General features: G+C 39.1%; 1 protein-coding gene and 1 long non-coding RNA gene across 3 annotated transcripts in view; one reads left to right on the top strand and one right to left on the bottom strand.

Moving 5' to 3' along the window:
• The first annotated feature begins 5,892 nt into the window (after positions 1–5,892).
• LOC140711421 (uncharacterized) lies at positions 5,893–18,843 on the top strand. The gene is made up of 4 exons (XR_012092602.1): positions 5,893–6,536; positions 7,502–7,547; positions 16,268–16,416; positions 18,740–18,843. It is a non-coding gene; the product is annotated as an uncharacterized lncRNA (long non-coding RNA).
• Positions 9,997–19,802, bottom strand: part of GPC6 (glypican 6) — a 1,182,333-nt gene continuing 1,172,527 nt past the window's right edge. For both annotated transcript variants that reach the window (XM_073014433.1, XM_007960685.3), the window contains 2 exons: positions 18,705–18,880; positions 9,997–14,384 (listed from right to left, as the gene is read on the bottom strand). In XM_073014433.1, coding sequence (XP_072870534.1) covers positions 14,182–14,384; positions 18,705–18,880 — 379 coding nt within the window. In that variant the 3' untranslated portion in view covers positions 9,997–14,181. The remainder of the gene's footprint in view (positions 14,385–18,704; positions 18,881–19,802) is intronic.

The raw sequence follows: 19,802 nt of genomic DNA, 5'->3' as shown, positions 1-19,802 counted from the left end.
TCTTCTAAGAATAAGTAAGGAGTTACAAACTTTTCCTCTATCATCTTAGGTTTAGTGCTGGGCCTATGAATTAAACTGATAAAAGACAGGTTAAAAGAAGAAAAGAAAACAGAGTCTATTTACACATGCAATATGTAGGACATGAGGGAGAACTCAATGATGAGTAACTCAGAGGCATGGTTAGAGTTGAGAGCTTATATACCATCCTAACAGAGGATGATAAATTGTGGAGACCCCGATAAAGGAAAGGGGGATTGGGGCTCCTAGGGGAGGTAAATTGTGGGAAGGTGAATAAAAATGTATAATAGATAAGAGGTGTTTGGTAAGACTGTTATGCAAATAACAGCTTTCTCCTCTTTCTAGTAAGGAAGATGTGAACACCTTTACAAAAAAAAATTTGTGTCACCTTTACAATGGGAAATTCATGCCCTACTTTTAGGCAAAAATGGGGAGGAGGGAGAATTCCTCTTATGTCTGATGTTTCTCAATTGTCTTCAGCTCAAAATAATTCTCATGTGAAAGTGGCATATTTGGGGTGGCATATTCTGATCATCTTCAGGTAAAATGGACAATTATTATGGCAGAACAAATGAGCATTTTTTTGTTGTTTTTGCTGTTATAACACTTCTTAACAGATCATTCAATACAATTATGCAAACTAAGACATGGATAAATTTTTCACAGATGTGAAAAGTGTATACAACAGTGTAAAAGACTATTCCAGAATTCTTCCTTTTTGTCTTGGGTTTTAATAAACGCAGCAGGAAAAAACTCCTGGGTCAATGGTCTGAATAGATAGAATGTTTACCTGAGATGCTTATCTGTTAAACTCTTAGGATTTGCTAGTAAGTAGTTTGGAGGGACTCTAAGTCCTAGTTTGAAAATGGGGATTAGCAAGTAGATTGAGGGTTTAGGTATTCATGTTCATGGTGATTTTAAGAAAGGGGTTACAAACTGGTTTTGGGGAAGGAGATTTTTGCTCTCAGACCTATTTTCCTTACCAGCTGTGTGCTGAATGAATGCCTTGGAATTGCACAGGAATCCCTTTAGGTGGAGCTGGCTCATGCTCCTTAGTCGCACCCAGTGCCTTCCTTGTTGCCTCATACTTTGCAGTTGCTGCAATTTCATTACCTGCTTGGTCAAGGAGGCAGTGCTGCAGGCCACACTCAGAAGCTACTAGGCTAAGTAATAACTGCACAGAAGCAAGAGCCCTTTGCCCTAGCACTGGCACCTTCATCACTCTTTCCTCCCCTCTTGCTAAAGGGGGAAATTTGCTTTACTGGGTGGTTCTTGTTTGTTTGTTTGTTTGTTTTTTGTTTGTTTGTTTTTCCTGCTTCACCCACAGCCTTCACTCTTTCTTGAGTCTGAGTTTTTTTTTTTCACATCATTTGGATCTCCCTAATTCAAACTGAGGAAAAACTTCTTACTAATAGCAATAAGGCACATTCATGGGGAAGTCAGATGCCTGAGGATTTAGGGGTACTTAACTCTTTTCCCTTTTTCATGCTTTACAACTGTGATTAAGTCAGCGCAGACCACCCGTCACCATTTCTTACTGCTTAATTAAGAAACGTCTCAGAATTTTCTCCCTATTAGTTTCAGGCAGATTAGAAGGAAAAAATATTTTAACAGATGCTAAAGAGTCTTTCCAATGATTTGAAGATTAGGAGAGTGCCTTTTATGGGGCTCCCAAAGTGTTCCCTGGCTGCTTCTGCCAGAATTGAAAAAAATTTAGTGGCTGAGTACTTAATGAAAAGCCAAGATGCTCTGACAAAGAACTCCTGGGCAACTATTACTGAGTTACTGCAAATTAAATTTTATTCTTGTCCTTTATGATCTATATCAGGCAGTAGGTGTAACAGCATGACTGAAATATTCTTGTCTTACACTTTCGTTAATAAAAGCACCCATTCATTAATATATGTGTACCAGCAGGAAATATGAAATGGTATGCTCCAGTTGAAAAGCCAGATATTGTATTGTCAACTTCATAGGCAAAAGGCAGGGTAAATACAATTAGAGTTCGGGGACAGGGTAATTACTGTCTCCATCTGGTAACACATTCTTTATCTGAGCTCAACTGTCTTACGGGTTTTAAGTGCTTATGGGGCATCTTGCTAGGCAACCTAATAAAGGATTACTTTTTAAATGTTACCTTGAAAGCTTTTCAAGATTGCCTTTGTCTAATAACACAATATCACATCTGGCATGATTGCCATCGCTGTAAAGCAAAATCTTTTAATAGTACTTATTAAGTACTTCCCAAAGATGCATAATCACCAACATGAGTTGATGTTAATAGAGAGTCATTCGTCAGCTCAGTCTTCAATATTTGTGGAAAAGCAGGCTCAGCAAGAAACGTATAATGAATGTAAAGCAAATACAAAATACAACATCCCTGCGGTCTGACTCCTTTTCCCGAAGGATGGGAACATCGCATTTCACAGTCTAGCTGCTTGGTAATTTCTGAACACTGTCTCTAAAATATTTGGCATGAAATATCACGAGCTAAATAAGCACGAAGAACACAGCAGCTAAAGGGAGGCTTATGGGGAGAAATGGTATTTACTTTAATGACCATGGCTTAGGAAATTGCCATATTCCATACTGGGTTAATAAAGGCTTAGGGCAAAGTGGAGAGTGAATGGCAACCGTGCTGGCTGAGAGTGTGGAGGAAATGTCAAGCGCCTTCTCATTGTCACCGGAACATCAGAACTCTCCACTCCCCTCTGCTCCTTCCCTGAGCCTCACAACCCAGAGCAGGGCTGGGTAAGCAAAAAAATTGTGATTAGGGTAATTCAGCAGCTGGGAAGGTATTTTCTGACAGTTCTGCAGATAATGGAGTGCTGTACACAGGGTAATAAGGAGAGAGAGTATGATTATAAGCTATAATTCAGTCAAGAGGTTAGATGAGCTCATAAACAGTCAGTACAAAGCCATTGTGGTTTGTCTTAATATTATCAGGACCTTAAGATTGAACAAGAACTTGGCTACTCAATATTTTGCCTTGTTTGTTCTTCTGGAGTATGGAGTGGGAGTGGGAACCAGGTCTCTATTTGATCAATTATTCTAACCCATGTATATTTATGTGCATATACATATGGCTTTATGTATATCCTCCCATAGCTATGCATTCTCCCCAGACCCCAGGGTACATACAGGAAACACAATTTAAAAAATCTTGACAGAGTAACAGCATGTATAAAAATGAGACGATCATTGACTATTTTTCATGCACTTTGTTTGCAGTAGAGCCCACACTAGATCATTATTTCCAAAAGGTAACCTCTCTCCTTCCTTTACGCTACTGCAGAGCAGGGAATACTCGTCTCTATTCATTCCGAACAGTGTGCACCTCTTCAGGTAACCATGGTGTATTTTCAGCTTTGGCAATGTCAGCATTTGTCTATCTGCTAATTTCTAGCTGTGTGGGACCTTGAGGTAGTCATTTAACTTATCTGTGCTTCAATTTCCTTACCTGTCTAATTAGGACAGCAATAGTACCTGCTATTTTTTTTTTTTTAAGAATGTTTTATTTTTAGAATAAGATGAATTAATACATGGCAAGGGCTTAGAATAGTTCCTAGGCATTCTTATTACTAGTGTTGCTTTTGTTATTACTTTTTGGTAGGTGGTGTTATTTTCTCCTTGAGCAGAGAGAGTATGTTTTGATCAATTATATGTTTTTCCAAACATATACCATAGTACAGGGCACAATAATAAATGAATTGCATTTAGATCTTTGGCTAGATTTTAAAAATTTGGGGTAGTATTTTAAATTCTAGTAGAAATCTTTGTCTCTACCCTGTAGACAATACAAGTGTACACATTTGTGCCCAACTGATCTTTAAAGAATACCTTTAGGAATAGGTAATCTTGCAAAAGCAAGTCTGGAGTATCCTTTGAAGGGCTGAGTGATTTAATCAAAGGGTAACTTCCTTTTTTCCAGTAGCTGTCAATCTAAGAGGTACCTTTTTATATGTCGGGTATCAGTAGGTGGCAGTTTTTATATCACACTTTGTTCTCTTTGGAACACATCTTCTCAGATGTTAAGTGGAACAGCACAAAGATCTCATAAATCCAATGTAGGAATCAATTGGAAAGTATTGCATGTAGTTTATTAGGGGTAATAACTGAATTAGAAAATATGTGAATGACTTTCTGTAAACTGGAGTGGATTCATTACGAGTTTTATGGTAATTTCACACCTATCACTTCCTTGCGTTCTGGTATGCTCATTTGAGTGGGAGAGAAAGGGGAGGGGTTATATTTAGTGCGATTAAATGTAAAGAAATTATTGGTACTACTTGATGTGAATATCATATGTCCTGTGGTATGGATGGCCAACCCAGAAACAGGGCTCAAGAAATTGATCCTAGATGTGAGTCAAAACCAAAAGAAAATGTTAGCAGAGCATTTTCAACTTATCAACAACTTAGAACAATTTAGCTGAAGCTGTTGTGGGACTGCTAAGATTGGCAGGTAAGGAAAACAAGCCTCAAATTACAACCCTCTAGCAGCAGCAAATGGAACCAAAATACAACTTCTGGGGTGGCACCCATTTTCAGTGGTTTTGTTCACTGACATATCCAGCAAAATTGCTGAACAGCAGAAGGGGTCAACCACCTGGGATTAAGTTTCAAGTGTGGCTTACTTTGAGATGAAAGCATGCTGGCGTTTAGAGCCGGGCACTTGTGAACTGGGGTTATCTAGCGTACTTGGCAATGTCTAAGTTGTTTTTGGATTCCTGATTCTGATTCCAGATGTTTTTCAATATAACAAGTAGGCAGGGAGATTTAAATAGGAAAGTCACTGGTGAATAACGTTACCTGTTACTTTCTTCAGCTGGGTGGGAGTTTTGAAAAATTATTAGGTGTCACATACATTAGAGTGTAAATTGATCATGTGAATAGCCATTATTTATACGAAGAGTGACCATATAATTTATCATTCAAGTCAAGGACACCGTGGAGAGTGAAAGGGGTGCTGTTAATAATAATACTGGGACAGCAGACATAATGGGGACTGTCTGAGACAATTTGGGACATATAGACTTTTTTTTTTTTTACATATGGTGAGTGAAGAGTATTTGTTCAACACAGCAGAGTTCCTATGTGATTTCTTTTTAAGTTTTTCATTAAGTACCATTATTATATATTATCTGTAGAGAACCTTCCCTTTCTATGACAGGAGACTTTTACAGTAGAGGTTCAGAAATGGTCAAATGAATATATAGGAAACTTATCACATGTGTCAGTAGTACTGGAGTTTGGTTTTTCCCTCTTTTTAAATTTTGCTTCCCCCCGTGCCATTCCACGGCACTCCCTCCTTGTTCATGAGGTACAAACAGGGGAAAGATCAAAGGTTTGCGCCAGAGGAAGGAAGATTTCAGATATGGGGGAAATCTCTGTTCTTCTTCCCTAGAGAAAGGCCTTTTGCTTGCCGATTTCTACTGGCTCGTGCTCTCTGTCCAATAATGCATTACTCAATGTAAGGCTTTTCCTTTTCCATTAAATAAAACCCTTAAGTTCAAACACAAGCCCAATCACAGAACCTAGGCTTACCTTCGGCTGTATAAAAATAGCCTTCATGCACTAATTCATATGCAATAGTTCAAACAAACAAAAACCAATACAATCATTCCTGTGTCACTAACAAGATTTTCATAAAACGGAGTGAAATTTCTTGGGCTTAATATAATTTTGGGACTTCTAGTTTCTTTTACACACGGAAACTCAGTATATAATAGCTCATAATGTATGATTCAGAAGCGGAGATGAATCAGAAGACTGTTGAGGTATCATTCTACCAGGCTCAGCTTGAGAACTGGGGCCTGGGTCCCTGCAGCTGAACTATGGGCTGGTTCCCTAACCTAGTAAGAGGTTGGTAGGAACAAGAATGATTTACATTCAAGTCCTTACAGTTTGGGTGGGCTGGGAGTAAGGGAGAGAAGAAGAAGAAAGGGAGAGAATAAACAAAAACAAGATGAGAAGATCTTGGCTCCACTGGGTAGCTTCTCTGATCTGTACCATAGGGACAGTAGCTCCTGCCTACTTTGTGGAGATGTAGTGAAGATTATGAAAGAAAATGAATTTGAAAGTTTCCTTCAGGATGAAATGCTTTATGCAAATATAAGGCATGTTTTATCACTAAACAGAAATAAACAGAGCTTTGTAACAAACCTTTCCCTAACGTGATCGTCACCTTTATGAAATGTCTAGTGCAGGGGTCCTCAACCCACTGGCCACAGACTGGTACTAGTCCGTGGTCTGTTAGGAACCGGGCCACACAGCAGGAGGTAAGTGGCAGGCAAGTGAGCATTATCACCTGAGCTCTGCCTTCTGTTAGATCAGCGGTGGCATTAGATTCTCACAGGAGCACAAACCCTGTTGTGAACTGCACAAGTGAGGGATTTAGGTTGCACACACCTTACGAGAATCTAATGCCTGATGCTCTGTCACTGTCTCCCATCACCCCCAGATGGGACTGTCTCCTTGCAGGAAAACAAACTCAGGGCTCCCAGATTCTACATGATGGTGAGTTGTATAATTATTTCATTATATATTACAATGTAATAACAATAGAAAGAAAGTGCACAATAAATGTAATGACTTGAATCTTCCTGAAACCATTACCTCTCTGCTCCTGGTTCATGGAAAGATTGTCTTCCATGAAACTGGTCCCTGGTGTCAAAAAGGCTGGGGACTCCTCGTCTAGAGAACCTTTTTAAGAAGGACACAACCTGTGCTCAATACGCCTGACTCTCTCAGGTAAGGACGGCAATGGCCTATGCCTTTCAAGCAAGCATGAGCTGGAAACCAACAGTGTAAGTAGCTTTAACTCCAGGAATATGAAAGACACAGGGAGTTCCTATGCTGCAGTCTTTATTTTAACTAAGAAAGCCCTCACTAGGACATTGATTGGGCTGGATGTTCAATGTCACAATACTTTATAAGATGTTTTAACAGTCAGTTTAGTCTACAAAGCAGCCAAACTAGTTATCTGAGTTGGGTAATTGTTGAGCTGTTTTGATTTATATTTTAGGTCCACTCGACCATCAGAATAGTTAAATTACAGACAGCTAATATATAGGAGAGTCACTGGAAGTTGGGCTAAGCCCTGTGAATTTGATATCTGATTTGCTTCCTGTGACTATGATGTCTAAGCCGAGTTGACAAACGAGGGGAAGTGGGCTTGATGCGTGTTTCTGTCTTAGGGATCATGCTTTGCTTCAAGGTGGCTGTAAGTTCAAACTACATAAGAACCCAGAATCCCCAGTCATTTGTTTACTTAGGATTTTAATTTTGAAAAAAAGTTAAGACACAAAGCAACTCCATCTCAGAATTAAAATTTCACCTATATCCTTTATACTAATGGAAACTTGTTGCCAGTTTGCACACTTGTTGTCAATACTCAGAGCACGCTTGGATAATTGAATTGAATTTGTAACAACAAAAACAAACTTATTCTTATATATTAATACCTTCATTTTTCTGTCCAGTTCTTACAGATCCGGGTTCATATCATGACCTTCTTAGTGTGACTGGGTGAGTTATTAATTTCACTGTGTCTCATTTTATTCAGTATAAAATGGACATTATTATGTTTATATCACAGAGATGCTATAAAGATGAAATAAGGCTAGGTATGGTGGCTCACGCCTGTAATCCCAGCACTTTGGAAGGCTGAGGCAGGTGGATCACGAGGTCAGGACTTCGAGAGCAGCCTGGCCAACATGGTGAAACTCCGTCTCTATTAAAAATACAAAAAATTAGCCGGAGGAGGTGGCCAGCACCTGTAGTCCCAGCTACTCGGGAGGCTGAGGCAAGAGAATCCCTTGAACCCTGGAGGCGGAGGTTGCAGTGAGCTGAGATTGTGCCACTGCACTCCAGCCTGGGCGACTGAGGGAGACTCCATCCCCCCTCGCCCCCTCGCCCTCCAATCCCCCCAAAAAAATGTGAGTGAGTGTGACCAGCCGGGCTGCTGTGTCCCACTGGGGCTCTGGCTTCACCAGGGGATAAGACCTTAGCTTTGGCCATTAGGCTTAACAGGGCTGCCCCAACTTTAGCGTCTTGCTCTTGCACCCAGGACCATGTTTGGCATGGGATAATTTCTCATTATCTATCTTTTGAAAAAAGTGGATAATTCCCAAAGTCAGCTCTTCAACCATCTCACTGCTCAGCACCTCACTGCAGTCACGTTCGCTCAAGTATGGGTCATTCCCGAACTGAGATCTCTGCATCTGCACTTTCTCTGCCTGGAAATTTCTATCCCCGGGTCTGCTCATGGTGTCTCTTTCCCTGTCATTCATCAGAGCTCCATCACCCCAGGCTCTCCTGGACCACTAGCCTAAAGGAGTTTCCTTCCTGGTCGCTATCCCATTTCCTGTTTCATTCCTTCATGGCGCCTTTCACTTTCTGAATCTTCGCGTTCATTTATTGGCGTACACGTTGTCTGTCTCTTCCTCACTAAAGGGAGAGGGCGGAAATTTTAGTGTCTTGCTCTTGCACCCAGAACCGTGTTTGGCATGGGATGATTTCTCCTTATATATCTTTTGAAAAAGTGAATAATTGCTGAGGTCAGTAATTCTTTTTTAATTAAAAAAATCCACAGATGCTTGTTCTTATTGAAGGGAAGGTGGCTTTATTCAAGGTAAATATTATTCTGCTTTCTTGAATCCAGTTTGCAATCCTTCTTTCTCCTTCTCTCCAAACTTGAGCATTCACAGGGTAAAAGTCCCATTTTCCCAATTTCCTGTTTTGCTTTCTGCTTCAAGGTGTACATGAGCTTGTGCTCCTTAAGCAGGCTATAAAGGCAGGCATCTAATTCCTCCTGGCTTTGCTGCATGCCCTATTTATGAGCCAGCAAAATATGTTTGGCCACGTGTTTACACCAGCAAATAAATGTGTCTATGGAATGGAAATGTGTCCGCACTATATCAGTTGTCAACGTCTATTTAAGCAGACTTAAATTTGTGGCTGCATCTTTCTAGCTCACAAGATACAGAAACACTTTATCCCTCGTTGCCACTATGTTACAAGTTGGATTTTTTAAATCAATGTAATTTTGTTACCACATTTGTGCATATACTTTAACTCTATCCCTGTCTGCTTATCCAAAGAGCAAATTAAAATAAACATTGTTGTTACCTGATAAAGGTGGTTTCATTTATTTTTCTAAAACCACTTGGATGTTTTTCCTTCCCAAGAAACTGGTTTCTGTTACTTCCAAATAAAATTTGTTATATTTTGATTTTGTAGATGAAATTATCCTAACATTCCTTAATTGTTTTATAATAGTCACTTTTTTCAATACAAACCAAAATAATAATAATGTGAGCTAAATCACAGTATTTCTTACAGTTACATGCTGTATTCTTAGTACCTTTATTTGTATGAGTTCCTTTATTTATAAGATCATTCTTGAAATAAATTATTTATCTGTAATAGTTATGGGTAACTGCATTAAGGAATGAATAATTTTCAACTGGTTTTTCACAGCCAGTGATAAATCCCCTAGAGCAAGGTTTGTACATAATAAGAGTTCAATAAATATTTGTGAAATAAATCTTTAGCAGGTTATACAATATTTAGCATGCCTGAGAGGATGGAAACATTTCAGAAGTATAAAACTCAATGCAATTGGCTAAATTGGGAAGTTATTAGTCTTTTCACATTTGATCTTATTTTTTGACCTCATTTATAAAGTATTGACATCAGTTTTCAAGTCACTAAATTTATCCTCTGAGAAGAAATCAGTACAAAAGAATAGAGATACAGTATTTTCCATATACATTTGGGAAGCTCTAAATGTTCTAAAATTCAAATAGTTCCTGATTTCAGATGCTGAGTGTATTTAGGTGAGTGGCACTGTTTTACTATATGGGGTTTGTTGTTGTTTTTTAACACTGAACTTTCTAAAAATGTCTCAAACCCAAAAAGTTCCATGGCTCTGAAATTTATGACAATAATTAAGAAAATGCAGAAAGGGCACTGGTAGATTTTTAAAAACTATTTTAATACAAGATTAATAGCAATTTTCTATCCAAATCAGAAATGAAAAATCTTAACCCAAATAATATTCATTTGACAGTCACATAAAATTTTAGGTTTGATTGGTGCACACATTTATCCTGCATATATATTATGTATATGCACAGAGAGACCTCACTATTATGCCATTGTTAGGGGTCTTTTCATGGAAGTACCTCATTACAAGGCAATGTCAAAGGTTCCGTAACCACTCAACTTTGAATGAAGTTCAAAATGTCCCCATGCTAAGCTGAGTCCGTGCCGTAGCAAACCATGATGTAGCAGTCTCCAGAATGCGTACAAATCAATACTCCGTTTGTGTAAGTTGGTCTAAAACTAAACACTGACTAATGTCTCCAACAAGGAGGAACACATTGCAAATTTATAAGTTATGGTTTCCTTTACTCTTCTGTTAGCAAAGCTAAATTGTGTTTTTAAATAAAAATCAGGTCTGTTAGTAAGTAAATGGAAATGTGTCTAAATTTCTGCAAGTTTTAGGTAAAAGTTGCATTTGCTAACGCTTCTACGTTTAATCAAATCTCTTGATAATTAGCTTTGCAAAAAGAAGTAATAAAAGAATCACATCTCAGGAATATGTGAAGTTTTTTTCCTCCTTAGGGACTTTAGTTGGTGTTCAGTCTGTAGCCAAAACATGTATGTAATGGCAAAAGAATTAAAGAAGGCTAATGTCTGCAGCAGGGAATAAATTAAAAATCAGGGTTCTGCCTGTAATAATATTTTCAATGTGTTTGCTTTAAAGAATGTTACTTTTATAATTATTACTACTTATCAATGAATAATAGTGTTTTTCAGTGTAGACAAAATAGTATTTTCTACCCCTTACATTTAAAGCAGGTGATACAAGTTACTTAATGCTATCTAGGTAAGTCATTGTAAGGGAGTCAGATTTCTAGTGCTAACGTTCTACGATGGCTGTAATCAAAGTACCAACTTGGCCTTCGTGAAAGTGACAGAAGGTTGTCATGGTTGTCCTTCAATACAGAACCATAAACAGAGCTCTTATTGGTAAATTTGTAATTCATTCTTCTCTGCTAAAGACTTTAGCCTCTGTTTAGCTTTTGTTGTGACACATACAAAGTATAATATATACCAATTACAGACGTGTATTTCTGTTAGAAAAATACATATTATAACTAAAGAACATGTAAATAGAGGCACTTCAATAAGCTAAGTGTTTGCAGTTATGAGCATCACCCACCAATTTCTAGTGTCGGATTTCAGTGAGCCCATTCCTCTCTATTCATAACAAAAGTTATGATATGATGACAGAATTTAGGGAACATCAGAGCAAATGAGGGGCATGTCATAAAAAATAATGAAGCCTCATTGCATCCCCTATCAATATGCTGAAATGAGAAGAATTAATTTGAGGGTTGAATTCCAAAATACTTACTGAAATAGGGTAACCAGGTTAAATGAAATCCTTTAGGGCCAAAACATTTCTCATGTTAAATTAGTCGGAAAATCATATGACATAGTAGTATGATGATAAAAACTAGGAAGTACAACTTGAATGATATTTAGACCACATCCATGCAGGGTGCTAACACTGTGACATCATTAACTGATATCATTTCAGCTCTCTGCCTGGCTCATTATACGTCACTATATCTCATCAATATGAATCATATTGATAATGAAGGTGTTGAAACAAATGAAGCAGGCGTTTATATATTATCTGTGTGTTTAGTGCGTATAGAACATGGGTTCACATTCATTAATATTATGTGTATTTATACACATGCACAAAACCTTTTGGGGATGAAAGCATAGGAAAAACAAGGCATCCTGATCTGTTTCATAAAAGAGAATGCAGAAATATTTTAAAAAGGAAAGACTTGGAGTTTAAAGCCATAAAGACAAGTTATTATTCAAATAGTCTGGAAAATCAAGGTTGATTTAATTTGTATTGCACCTTAATTATTGGAGAAAGACAATACTGACTTCTGAACACAGAATGAAATGAGCAACATAAATGACTGGTCCTTCATAGAGAAGTCTTGTGTGGAATTCGTGGTAGGAAGCCAAAATGTGGGCAGTGAAGTGGATGGTTTTCTAGAAGTATGTAACGGTGAACTAGATTGTTAATTTCATAAAGTTTTAAATGAAAGAATGCCACAAAGTCTCTTATCATCCTACATTTTATATTTCAATAGGCATAAAGTAGCAATAGATGCTTGTAAATACTTTCTGTCTTGCAAAAGTGCTCAAATATACTTAATACTATTGTGCCACATGTGTTCTACTTAAATGTGATGACTAAATCAATAACTAATTTTAATTTTGATGAGAACAGAGATTGAAAAATACCATTTACGTGTCAATACTGTCGATGAGTTAATTAAAATGTGACTGGCATACTATGGTATCTTGAAACATTACTTTTCCCTACTCCAGATGCATCATAAAAACCAAGAAACATAAGGATAGTCAACTGTATTCATAAAGCCCCAGTTTGGTTTATTTTGCTTCTCTCTGTCAGGGGGAGCATAGGGCCTGGCTTTGGCATACTTGGTGAACAGGTTAGGCTGTGGCTCTAAATTGGCCTGTTGAGTTAGATCATGTATCCAAGTGCCAGGCAGGAATCCTAGGCCGAAGGTGTTTTACATGAAAGCAATGGTTTTTCATGAATAACATTCTTTACACATACAGTTTCCATCACCAGTAAAGCCCTGCACACCCACGGCTCATCCCATGAGTTTGGTGTAGTCTGGAGCACCCAGGCTGAAGCACACTCATGCAGAAGGGTGTGCCCTGGCAAACTTGTAATAAATGGACAGTTAGATACGTAAAAAGTTCTCTTTCTTGATTCTTGGTGCTCACAGATCACTGAGGAATCCCTTCTTTGAGCAGCACAAAACAAGAAGAGCTGGTTGACAAAACATTTTCTTACAAAGGTGTGTCAACCCTGAGCTTGGAATTAAGAAGTTAAAATCTGTGATTTATAGATATATAGATATAAAAATAGATGATCATACTAAGACTAAAAAAGTGAAAGAAATCTCCATGTCAATACTATATATATATATATATTTTTTTTTTTTGTCTTGACTTTTTTTTCTGTTGTGAGTTATTTTGTAAGAGAATGCCCTTGTGATGCAGAAACCAACTGACACAAAGTAAATAGTTAAAAATGAAAACTCAGGAATGGATCTAATTGTGTATCGATTCATTAAAAAAGCTATTGTTTTGGGAGGGTAATGAGCACAGGGGCAGAAACGTCTAGTTAATGTCAAACCTGCGGCAAAAGCAGAGATTGTATCATTAAAGATTATTTTCAATTGAGACTCTTGAGGAAGGTGAATTGATGGGGGTATCTACTAGTAATTGAAGATGAAGGGGAAAATCTGTGCCAATTGGATACAGTGGACAGACATTAAGGGAATTAAGAAAAAATGGTGCCATTACTAAATTGAAATTGGGCAGGGTGAGAGAGAGGTGCTGAGTCCTAGTAATTTTTGTTCTCATATTAAAGACGGGATTCTAAATTTAGTATCAGTACCTCCAGATTAATGTGGTGTTGTTTGGTTAGAGTGCAAGATGATACCTCCAAGACAACAGTGCATTTTCACTACATTTAGAACAAACTTTAAGCTTTTTCCCCATAAGCATTGTGTAAACCCGGATTTGTCACAAAAAAGCTTACACTGGGAGTTGGCTGTCAATGCTGAACTTACAGCGTTAAAGTTCATTTATTTTTCTTTGTTTGCTTTTTTGTTGAAAATGCAGCTGTCTTGGGGTTTGGCCCGATTTTACAAGGAAAATTATTTTCTTTCTTCCTTTTTTATTGTAAATGACAAAAAAACCCTCACAACGTGAGATTCCTTTACTTCTGCAGCATAAAAGCAAATGAAGGTAAGAAAATCTCCTGGTACGAAAGATTTGAGTAAGAATTCTCTCTAGAATAAACAAGGTCCCCACAGATAGCTGAAGGAAAGAGGAAGCAGTTCAGTCTGGCACCCGGTACTCTTTGGGAAAACAAAAAGGGAGGCAGATTGCAGTACTGCTCTCTTCTCATAGAAAACGGTAAGTTTTTGTGGCATGGTCCATTGTCCAAGAGTGTAAGAAAAGAAGTGAGTTGGCCATTCAAATAGCTAAAATGCAGTTTCATCTGACCAAAAACCCAAGATTATCTGCTCAGTCTCTGCAGTGCCAGGACAATGCCGGTGAGACACCAGGAGAGCAGGGAGTGGCCACGCTGGGCTGCAGAAGAGTCCACCTCTCTCCGGTCAGGATCCACTGGGGGGGCCTCTGTGGTGACAAACTCAAACTCCGTGGGACACACATCATCCATGCACCCACTGCCACTCCCTGAGCCACTGGATTCATCACCTAGTGTGGAAAGATTGAAAAAGAAAGTTAGATCACTGATATGGTTAGGCTTTGTGGCCCCACCCAAATCTCATCTTGAATTGTAATCTCCATAATCCCCACGTGTCAGGGGAGAGGCCAGGTGGAGATAATTCAACCATGGGGGTGGTTTCCCCCATCCTGTTCTCCTGATAGTGATTGAGTTCTCAGGAGATCTGACAGTTTTATAAGGGGATCCTCCCCCATGGCTTGGCACTTCTTTTTCCTGCCACCTTGTGAAGAAAGTGCCTTCGCCTTCCACCATGATTGTGATTTTCCTGAGGCCTCCTCAGCTATGCTGAACTGTGAGTCAATTAACTGCTTTCCTTTATCAATTACCCAGTCTCGGGCAGTTCTTTACAGCAGTATGAAAATGGACTAATACAACCACCAATCAGGAAAGAGTGGAAACAAAGAGCTAAGCAGATATGGGGCATGGTGGTGGGAGGCCGAATCTTCCCATCCACGGTCCCCCACCCTACCCAACAGGATTGTTTTTAATAGGCAGGGGTGTGATGAGTGGGTGGACTGTACAGAAGTAGGTGTTTGAAAAACAGTGTCAATTGATACCCGAGTTATGCAAACCAAGGAATGTGTGAACCCCAGACTCAAGGGGAGGCCACACCTACCATGTTGGCCTTAGAAAGACATTTCTTCTGGCCAGTACTTAAGTTTAAGAAACTCCACTCTTTGCTCTTTTTATATGCAGAGTCATTGCTCTAGGAAGATACTATGCTTTTTAATGGATTTTAAAAGAAAAATATAGAAGAGGAAAACAAGTTCTACACATAGGAAATGAGAGGAGCAGCAGCAATAGTAGTGAGAGGTCTCTATAAATATAACTTTTGGCCACCTTTTCCCCACCTGTGTTCTCCTGTGAGCAAGGATGGACTCCATCCCAGCCAGCTTCTCCCCTTAAACCAGGAGTTGACAAACTATGACCTGCTGCTTGCTTTTGTATGGTCCATAACTCCAAAATGGTTTATTTACATAAAAAATATATTTTATAGATATCCATAAAGTCTATTATATATCTATCTATGATAGGGTCTGGCTCTGTTGCCCAGGCCCAGTTATGTTGCCCATAACTCACTGCAGCCCCAAACTCCTGGGCCTAAGTGACCTTCCTGCCTTAGCCTCCCAAGTAACTGGGACTGTAGGCATGTTCCACTGTACCTGGTGGTTTGTATAGTTTCAAGTGTTTGAAAACAAGTGAAGAATAATATTTTACGACATGTAAAAAGTGTATGTGAAATTCTCATTTCAGAGTCCATATATGAAATTTTATTACAATCCAACTCCCCCCATTCACATACGTATTATCACGTTAGACCAGCAGTGTGGGGTAGTGCTGGCAGAGATGATGTGGCCCTCAAAGATGAACAGATTTAATATATGGCCCTTGACAGAAACAGTTGGCCATTCTCTGCTTGAAACCAAGACCCAGGTACCCCCAGAGTATGTCGACCCGGGGTGGCATCGTCCCTTCCCGCCCAACTTGCTTGCTTCCCTATTCCCAATTCTCACGGGCTTGATTCCTTCTTGTTTGGCAAACCCTGTCACTCAAACCTGGCCCAGATCAGGCTGCCAATTACTAGCTTTATGAAAGTACTTATTACCGCTTGGAGATGTATTATTTATGTGCCTGTTCACTTGCTTACTGTTTATCTCCTTCTCAAGAACGTAAACTAAGGACACAATCTTTGAGAGGGTAGAGATTTGGTAAATCCTGTTCATTTCTGTACCTCTAAAGCCTTCAGTGGCCCCTGGCATACAGCAAGTGCTCAACAAATACTTGCTGAATAAATAAGTGTGCTTTGGGCAGTTACTCAACTTTTGCTGTTTCCTCACCTAAACAAATACAGATGACAACGTTGACCTTGGAGAGAATGTGTGAAGAGTGCTCGAGGACACCAAACCCAGTGCTGCCAGTGATGCCTGATGGAAAAAACATGGTTCCTACAGCACAGGAGACCTGGAATGTACCCTGACAGTTGTTATTTAAATGCACAGGGTAAGCCAGTTAGACTTATTGAGGCTTTGTTTCCTCCCCTGTAAAAATGATAGTAATAACATCTATCTGTTATGAGAAATCATGTTCCTGGAAGGGCTCAGGAAACTGGAAGCTTTGTGAGGACATTAGCTATTTCTCTCACTTGCTCAATGATTTCCAACCAATATCCCTAAACTCCTCCCTGCTAGTCTGAAATGGTGATGCCCTGTTGAGCTGCTCCTGACAAACCAGGGCCAGCTTTAGCTGCTGAATGCTACTTAAGTAAAGCTGGGGCAATGTAGGGACTCTTCTAATGTCCTCTTGAATGAGAAAGACACAATGAGAGAAACGAGCACAGTTTCCTTTTTTAACGGGACATCTAAATACCAGATAAGATCACTTCAATACACGATACTAGGTTTTTAACATTTTCTCTGATTTATCTTTAGTGGCCTTTACAAGGGGGAAAATTCCCGTTAATTAAATTCAGAGATATCAGAATTGCTAAGGGAATTGTTCTGAACACTGGTGTCATGAACAAGAAGTAATACAACCTTTACAGAGATATTATTAAAATGATTTAGAATATTAAAAAATGTGGGAAGCAAATATGACAAGAGATTTTGGCTGGAAAAAATAATGGTCCCATCTCTGTTTGAAAAGGAATCACAAATGCAAATATTAAGGGATGGGATGAGTAACTTAAAAAAATGTCCAAAGCAATAAGGGTGCTGATGGTTATAAAATGCAATAATGGTTTGTATGACAGACACTAGCCTAAAATAGAGGGGCCACATTTGGTGCTTGGGTTAGAACTCAGGGATCCTCTTAATTGTTGATTTTATTTTCTTTTGAGGGGAAATGGAGTAAGAGCTCTGCCTCCTGGCCATTCCCTGAGCTTTGCAGCTTGATATGTGTATAACCTCTTTAGGTCAGAAAGGAGTGAGAAGCAACAAACCCAAGCCAACTAATTCTTATGCATCTTGAATTATTCATTCCAATAGCCACTCTCTAGAGCATTTTATTTAATGGAGAAGACAATGGATAAAATGACAGGTGTAAGGCTATGTGCTAACAAGGGTGAAACAACAATGGCTAAAACCTGTGTAATGTTCTCTTCTGAAGAGGAAAGGAGGGGTTTAGTAAAAGGAGGAGAGAGAATGGGATTATTTTGAGGAATTTTACAGCAATAACGTCCATTGGGTTGGTAATTATTCTGTGTTTAGAAAATTATTATTTTGAGTTCTTTAAAATGGAATGAAGCACCAAAATTTTCTGCAGGGGATAACTTGGTAGGCTGATGACTATGACTGATATGACTTGAGGTCTTCTATCTATAACTTATTCCTCTCTATCTCATTAATTCAAGCACACAAGCATCATCTTATGATTCAGTAACCAAATTACAGAATCACTGGCAACTTCACATCTTATGTTCAAGAATCCTTGTCCTGGGAACTCTCTTTGTAAGGGTAATATTTTTAAAAAGCAACAAACAACAGTGACAGAAAAAATTTTTTGTAGTTATTCATCTTGAAACCACTCAGACAAAACCCATGTATAGTTTCATGTTAATGTTCACTTAATAGTCTTCCAAATCATTTTTGATGCTTCTTTGATCCTTAATGAAATAGTCATGTGTAATATTGCACTAGAATTTTACAATTTCTCTCAATATTTCAGATACAAATGTCTATGGGTTGTGTGTGTGCATAGTTGGATAGAGAGGGAAATGATGTAGCTGAACCTGCTCACTACCCGCCAGACACTATCATAGCTCCTCAAATAAGGCTTCTAAAAGCCTCTGAAGCAGGGATGCTTCCCATTCTATAGAAGAGGAGCCTGAGACTCAAGAAGTAGAGTAATTTGTAGAGACTCTGATTAATAAAGAATGAGGGATTCTAGCTCAGGCTTGTCTAAGCAATCTGCTGAGCTTTCTTCTTTTGGTGGGCATAGGGCAGAAGTTTGGGTCAGATGTGAATACTGATGAGGACGGGAGAAAGTGAAAAATTACTTTGCTGTTTTGTCATTAATGAATCAACTGGTAGATGAAACTCAATTTCAGCTTTGGTATGGCTGAAGGTAATCCATTGCAATTATTACTGGTGTTGTGGAATTTATGATTTTATTCGTATCCTATGTTTTGTGGATCAGAGCTCTCTGTCCAAAACACTATAACAAGCATCATAGCCTGCGGAAGATTGAGAAAAAATTAAAAGGGCATATTGCTCTTGAAGAAAGTCAGGGCGTTGTCTTCTAAAACCATTTTTTACTCTGGAAGTTTCTGGTGCTGGGAAGGATTTTCTTACTTGTGTCCTGGAAATTGACATCATTGCCATTGTAGGCGTTCTTCAGTTTGTTGGTCATCACACGGAGAGCCATAATCTGCTGTCTGATGAACGTGTCGGGCCGAGTGATGTCCACATCCACCTCGGGATTGTTGATCTGGTTGGTGAGCCCATCATTCATGATCTCAGGCAAGTATCTGCAAGGCAGAGAGGGAGAGAACAGCTCAGAGAGATGCCACAGAAACCACAAAACCAGATGCTGCCATGCAAAACCAGATGCCTGTCTCTGACAGTCGGCCAAGACACCTGGCAAAAACTGGATCTGGTTCCTGGAAAAAAATGTTAAATAGTGAAAACACGGAATACAGTTTTTTCAGACGAAGATGTGGCTAAAATAGCCTCAGACTCGTTTTTTTAAATGGCACTGAATTCTTAGGTAGGTTTGCCTACAAATAAATGTGAAACTGGGTACCTATGAGAAACCACTTGTATTAGTCTGTTCTCACACTGAAACATACATACCTGAGACTGGGTAATTTAGAAAGAAAATGAGGTTTAATAGACTCACAGTTCCACATAGCTGAAGAGACCTCACAATCATGGTGGAAGGTAGAGGAGGAGCAAAGGCACATCTTACGTGGTGGCAGGCAAGAGAAGTGCCAAGCAAAAGGGGGAAAAGCCCCTTATAAAACCATCAGATCTTGTGAGAACTCACTATCATGAGAGCAGCAGCCTGGGGTAACAGCCCCCATGATTCAATTACCTCCATGATTCAATTACCTCCCACCATTTCCCTCCCACGACACCTGCAGATTGTGGAACTAAATTCAAGATGGGATTTGGGAGGGGAGAGAGCCAAACCACATCACCACTACTTCACATTAATGACTCTTTCCTCCCTCCATCCCAAATGTTAGCTTAGGTCAAGGATTCGATAGCTACCTCAGTTCTGCTAATGTTGGTAGTCAGAACGGGGCTTATAAATTACGTATGATCCGAGAGAGTTTTCTGTGGGGATGCCCATTCTTAACTGCAGAGGCACTACCTCAGATCTTAATCAGAAGAAATTCTGGATATAAAAAACCTGCTTTGGGGACATTTCAGAAGTAAGCAGTGGTT

This window comes from Chlorocebus sabaeus, chromosome 3, assembly GCF_047675955.1.
Source record: "Chlorocebus sabaeus isolate Y175 chromosome 3, mChlSab1.0.hap1, whole genome shotgun sequence".
Lineage (NCBI taxonomy): Eukaryota > Metazoa > Chordata > Mammalia > Primates > Cercopithecidae > Chlorocebus > Chlorocebus sabaeus.
This window is presented reverse-complemented; position numbering and strand designations above follow the sequence as displayed.